General features: G+C 54.1%; 1 protein-coding gene across 1 annotated transcript in view; it reads left to right on the top strand.

Moving 5' to 3' along the window:
* ZMYND12 (zinc finger MYND-type containing 12) overlaps positions 1–6,302 on the top strand; it is a 16,070-nt gene that overhangs the window by 6,069 nt on the left and 3,699 nt on the right. Inside the window, exons 3-5 of the mRNA XM_027703025.1 lie at positions 3,347–3,518; positions 4,883–5,107; positions 5,252–5,277. Of these exons, the coding sequence (XP_027558826.1) occupies positions 3,347–3,518; positions 4,883–5,107; positions 5,252–5,277 (423 nt within the window). The remainder of the gene's footprint in view (positions 1–3,346; positions 3,519–4,882; positions 5,108–5,251; positions 5,278–6,302) is intronic.

Here is a 6,302-nt window from a genome sequence, read left to right as displayed (position 1 = left end):
GTTCAGACCAAAGGGAATGATCCAGTGATCCCCCCAGGGCTGTTCAGGGCCAAAGGGAATGGTCCCCCCCAGGCTTGGAACTGTGGTAGAAAATATTCAGGGCTCCAGGGCTCCTCTTGCCTCCTGCCCTTCCTCCACCTCCTGGAAGCTGTGCCAGGGTCCAACCCCCAGCTCTGCAGATGTTTCAGATAGTTCACTCTTGGGAAGCAGAGATGATCCCATCGACAAGGAGTAAAAAAAGGAATGATCCCGATCTCCAGCCCCTCCCAGATGCCAATCTGGGCTGTGCCCACGCACCAGGGCCCCGCTGGTTGCACCAGCCTGGCACAGACAGAAAAAGCAGCCTGAGAAATACCAGCTTTTCCTGCTGCTGCCCCAAGCATGTCCTGGCTTTCCCCTGGGCACCACGTGCTCCCTGGATACAGTTTGGGTTTCATAGAATCCCAGACTGGTTTGGGTTGGGAGGGACCTTAAAGACCATCATTCCAACCCCCTGCCATGGGCAGGGACACCTTCCACTAGCCCAGATTGCTCCAACCTGGCCTTGGACACTTCCAGGGATGGGGCAGCCACAGCTTCTCTGGAAAACCTTCCTTTTCCCTCTCCATATCCTGGTAGCTCAGGGATGGCTGCTGTTTTCCAGCTCTTGGCAGGGGACTCTTGCTCTGGGCTGTGTTCTTTGAAGCTCTCATTTATCCAAACCAGTGTCTCTTTACCTCAGCCAGGATCTCCAGGAAACACTCCCGGGCTGTCCTGGAGCTTCCCTGTCCCTGAGCTGCTCCTTCACCTCTGGCATGACCCTCTCTGCCTCACTCTGAGCACTTGGAGCTCAGCAAAATGCCAAAGCCTGGCCTCCAGGAGCCCTGGGAATGGTTTCTCTGCCCAGCTTAGCCCCAGCTGGAGGCAGAAGGTAATAAAGAGGTGAAGTGGTATTTTCTGGGGTGCCCAGGGAGTCAGGACCTCACTGACTTACCAGGGCTCTCCAGCAGCTTCCCTGCCATCTCACTGCTTCCCAGGCAGCTTCCCTGCCATCCCACTGCTTCCCAGGCACCTTTCCTGATATCCTACTCCTTCCCAGACAGCTTCCCAGGCAGCTTCCCTCTCATCCCACTGCTCCCCAGCAGCTTTCCTGCCATTCCACTGCTTTCCAGGGAGCTTCCCTGCCACCCCACTGCTTCCCAGGCAGTTTACCAGACAGCTTCCCTGCCATCCCAATGCTTCCCAGCAGCTTTCCTGCCATTCCACTGCTTTCCACACAGCTTTCCTGCCACCCTACTCCTTCCCATCAGCCTTCCTGCCACCCCACTGTTTCCCAGCACCTTCCCTGCAGCTCCACTCTTTCCCAGGAAGCTTCCCTGCATCTCCACTGCTTCCCAGGCAGCTTTCCTGCCATCTCCACTGCTTCCCAGGCAGCTTTCCTGCCATCCCACTGCTTCCCAGGCAGCTTTCCTGCCATTCCACTGCTTTTCAGACAGCTTTCCTGCCACCCCACTCCTTCCCATCAGCTTTCCTACCACCCCACTGTTTCCCAGCACCTTCCCTGCAGCTCCACTGCTTCCCAGGCAGCTTTCCTGCCATCTCACTGCTTCCCAGGCAGCTTCCCTGATATCCCACTGCTTCACAGCAACTTCCCTCCCATCCCACTGCTTCCCAGGCAGCTTCCCTGCAGCACCACTGGTGGGAAAAGCTGATGGAGAAGTGTTGGGAACTGGCTGGATGGGGCTTGGAGTAACCTGGTCTAGTGGAAGGCATCCCTGCCCATGGTGGAACAAGATGGGCTTTAGGTCCCTCCCAATCCAAACCTTTCTGGGGTTCTCCAAGGATCCTGGCTCTTTTTCCCTGTGAGGGCACAGCATCCACACTCCTGGCAGGGAGCAGCATTTGGATGGAGATGTTTGTGGAGCTGGGGGTCACAGCAGATGCTGCAAAGGGTGAAAAGACCAAATGGTGTGGACTGGCAGGAGCAGCAAAAGGCAGGGAGGAGCCAGACATGGATAAGTACAGGATAACTCACAGATTCTGACAACAAGCCCAGACGCTGCTGCCCCACAAACCCCGGTGGTGGATTTTCCGGGTGTAACACATTTGGGTTTTGACCCATTTCCAGCCTCTGCACCCAAAGCACCAGCCCAGAGCTGGCCAGGAGAGGGTGGGCTGAAGCTGCACTGTGTGTGAGGAGCTCCCTCCTGGCTCTGGCAGCCGGAGCTGTGCCCGGCTGGCACCACCGGAGCTGCTCCGCTGCCTCTGAGTCAGCCGCGTTCCCGGCAGAGCCCAGCGGAGCCCCTTTGTCTGAGCTCTGCTCTGGTCTTGTGATGATCATTTTCTGTGCTTCACAGCTTTTATTGCTCAGCCTTGTGAGCCCTTGTCAGGAGCAGTAAAGGATTCTTCATCCTGGAAGACACCACATGACCCACAGGGATGGCCAAAGCTGTTCCTGCTCGGAGCAGGAATGAAGCCAAGCTCTAATATGCTCTAATATGCTCTAATATGACAGCTTTAATGTCTGCCTATTAATTACAGCCACAAACTGCATTACAATCACTGCTCTAGAGTCTGAAAACTTGATTTGAAAAGAAGGCTGTGCAATTGTAACCACCTGGGCTGGTGGAAAGTGTCCCTGCCCATGGCAGGGGATGGAATGAGATGGGCTTTCAGGTCCCTCCAACCCAAACCAGTCTGGGATTCTATGATTTCATTCCATGGCAGGGGATGGAGGGGGATAGACTTTCAGGTCCCTCCAACCCACACCAGTCTGGGATTCTGTGATTTTATTCCATGGCAGGGGATGGAACGGGATGGGCTTTAAGGTCCCTCCAACCGAACTAATCTGAGATTCTATGATTTTATTCCATGGCAGGGGGTGGAATGAGATGGGCTTTCAGGTCCCTCCAACCCAAACCAGTCTGAGATTCCATGATTTTATTCCATTGCAGGGAATGGAATAGGATGGTCTTTATGTTCCCTCCAAGCCAAACCAGTCTGGGATTCCATGATTTTATTCCACTGCAGGAGATTGAATGAAATGGGCTTTAAGGTCCCTCTGGGCCAAACCATCCTGGGATTTCATGATTTCATTCCATGGCAGGCGGTGGAATGAGATGGGCTTTAAGGTCCCTCCAAGCCAAACCAGTCTGGGATTTCATGATTTTATCCCATGGCAGGGAGTGGAACAGGATGGGCCTTAAGTTCCCTCCAAGCCAAACCAGTTTGGGATTCCATGATTTTATTCCATGGCAGGGGATGGAACAAGATGGATTTTCAGGTCGCTCCAACCCAAACCAGCGATTCTGTGATTTTTCTCTCTCTCCTCTTTTCTCCCTCTGCCCTGCCCTGTGTTTCCCTGCAGAAGTCCATCGTGGAGGTGGCTGCCAGTGCTGCCCAGGGGTTCCTTTGGGAAGGGAAGGCCCTGGAAGCCCTCCCTGCAGCCCTGCAGGCGCTTCGCTTCAGCGCCCGCGTGTTCGGCTGGAGCTCCGTGCAACTGGTGCCCGTTTATCTCCTCCTGGCCGAGGCCTCCACGGGTGAGCATTGTCTGAATCCAACCCCTGGCAAGGGCAAGGCCTCCTGGGGGTCAGGTTTCTGGTTTCCTTTTCCCATTTATCAGGGAAGGGCCGGCTCTGCGCCCTGCTCTGCCTCCAGGGCGCGTTGCGGGGAGATTTGAGGACTGCCGAACACACACCCTCCTCACACCCCCTTGCTGTGGGGCTGGGGAAGAGAATCAATGAAAGCAACTGGAATGTTCGCTCCCTCTCCCCCAATTCCCACGAGAGAAGCCGAATGAAAGTCTGCTCTTTACCTCTGTGACTTCAGATGGCTCCCTGAAGCATCACATTCCCGAGGGTGCTTGGCTGTGCTTTTTATCTCAGGGAACGGGCTTTTTTCTGAGGCCGTCGCACCCCAGGAACGCCCCCGGTCCATTCACAAATCCTACTCTGCCTGAGCAGAGCTTTTCCTCGTTGTGTGCTTTGGAAAACACGGCAAATTAGGGCATGGGAGCTGCTCTGCAAAGGGCTGAGAGCTCCATGTAAATCCCTGCCATTCCAGGAACATCCAGTGCCCTGCCGGCAGAGCGGGGCTGGCTCAGGGCTCCTCCTAAATGGTGTGGTGAGAGCAGGGGAAAAAAATCCCTGTGAGTAATTCCAGTGTGATAACGTGCGAGTCATGGAGTGAACCTGTTTGGGACACGTGTCCCAGAGATACTGAGGGCAATAAACCCTCTGGAGAGGCTGGGAGAGCTGGGAGGGTTCAGCCTGGGGAAGGGAAACTCCAGGGAGACCTTAGAGCCCCTTCCAGCGCCTCCAAGAGAGCTGGAGAGGGACTTGGGACAAGGGGGAATGGTTTTAAGCTGAAAGAGAGTTGATCTAGACTGGGATATTGTGAAGGAATTCTTGGCTGTGAGGGTGGGGAGGCCCTGGCACAGGTTGCCCAGAGAAGCTGTGGCTCCCCCATCCCTGGAAGTGTCCAAGGCCAGGTTGGACAGGGCTTGGAGCAGCCTGGGCTGGTGGAAGGTGTCCCTGCCCATGGCAGGGGTGGGACTGGGTGGGCTTTAAGGTCCTTCCCAACCTAAACCATCCTGGAATTCTGGAATTTTATTCCATGGCACGGATGAGATGAGCTTTAAGGTCCCTCCAACCCAATCCATCCTGGGATTCTGTGGTTTCTGACTCCTCTTGTAGCTCTCGACCCTCAGCCTGGGTGTAAATGAGCCTTTGGACACGTGGGCAGCTCAGGAGCACACGGGAGAGAAGTGGGGAATCCACAAACTCCATCTCCAGATCCAACTACCCAAAGGCACAGCAGGCAGGCAGGATCCTCTGACTTTCCAGATTAAAAAAATGCTCTTTATCCTTCTTATCTCCCTGCTTTTTTCCACGTGTCATTCCAGGCACTGGGAATCTCCGACAGGCATCCAAGTACCTCTCTGAGGCCGAGTGGATCGTCCTGCAGACCCCAGACTGCCCTGCTGCTGTCCAGTCCAGGTTACACCGTGGGCTGGGGCTGTTCTGTATCGCTCAAGGAAACCTTGACCAGGCTTTGTATCACCTGGCCACTGATGTGAGTCACCCCAAATACAGGAACACCTTGGATTTGATTCCTTCCCTCCTTCCGGGTTGATCCGGAAACGCCAGCAGGCAAATATGGGATCCTGAGAGGGTTCACATCCCAAAAACCTGAACTGGATGGATCTAAGACACCGGTGTATCCATGTGGGAGCCAAAGCTGGGTTTAACCAGTTATCCCTCTTCCCGTGAAGTGATAGAGAATCGTGGAATCCCTGAGGTTGGAAAACCCCTCTGAGATCAGCGAGTCCAACCATTCCCCCAGCACTGCCAGGGCCACCACTAACCCACGTCCCCAAGTGCCACATCCACAGGTTTTTTGAACACTTCCAGGGATGGGGACTCCCTGGACAGCTGTGCCAGTGCCTGACCACCCTTCCTGTGAAGGAATTTTCCTTCATATCCAATCTAACCCTCCCCTGGCACAACCTGAGGCCGTTTCATCCTGTCCCTTGTTCCCTGGGAGCAGAGCCCGACCCCCCTCCAGCTCCCCCCTCCTGTCAGGGAGTTGCAGAGAGTGAGAAGGTCCCCCCTGAGCCTCCTTTTCTCCAGGCTGAGCCCCCCCAGCTCCCTCAGCCTCTCCTTGTCTCATTCCTTGTCACATTCCTCGTGTCCTTGTCACATTCCTTCTCTCCCTTTAAATTTTTCCATCAGCTTTGCTGAGATGCCCAGACATTCCTGCCTCAAACTCATATTGTCACCTTTTATCCCACAGATAATTTATATTTTGGCTGTTATTTCCCTCAATACTTTCCCAGATCTTCAGCCAACATTTCATTAATGCCTTATTTAACTCTTTCAGTATCTGGTCCAATCACCCAATTTCAATGTTGAATTTCCCCAATCCAACCTTTTGAGCCACCAGAACAGTTTGTGACGTTGGAGGTGGGGGTTGCCAGCTGTGTTCCTGGGGATGCTTTGCCTGCCATTTGATCCTCCAAAGCCAGATGAACTTCTCCACATCCTATTTCTGTCCCGTGGTGACTAAATTTATCCTGTGCCGAGTGATGGCTCCCCACTCCTGGGGAATTTGATAGTGGCTTTGTGTGGGTGTCAGGGATGAGGGCCAAGAATTAGACCCTTTCCATTCTAACAGACACAACCCAGTCCTTTCTTACTCTATAAACCCTTTGGGAATTCAAGATTCCCACAAAGGGAAGCTCGGGACGTTCCCCAAAATACCTTTTTGTTTTTTAACATTCCGAAATGTGCTGCCTGAAAAGGCACCAGGTGATGAGTTTTTTT

Source organism: Neopelma chrysocephalum, unplaced genomic scaffold, assembly GCF_003984885.1.
Source record: "Neopelma chrysocephalum unplaced genomic scaffold, ASM398488v2 Primary Assembly neopelma1_200, whole genome shotgun sequence".
Classification (NCBI taxonomy): Eukaryota; Metazoa; Chordata; class Aves; order Passeriformes; family Pipridae; genus Neopelma; species Neopelma chrysocephalum.
This window is presented reverse-complemented; position numbering and strand designations above follow the sequence as displayed.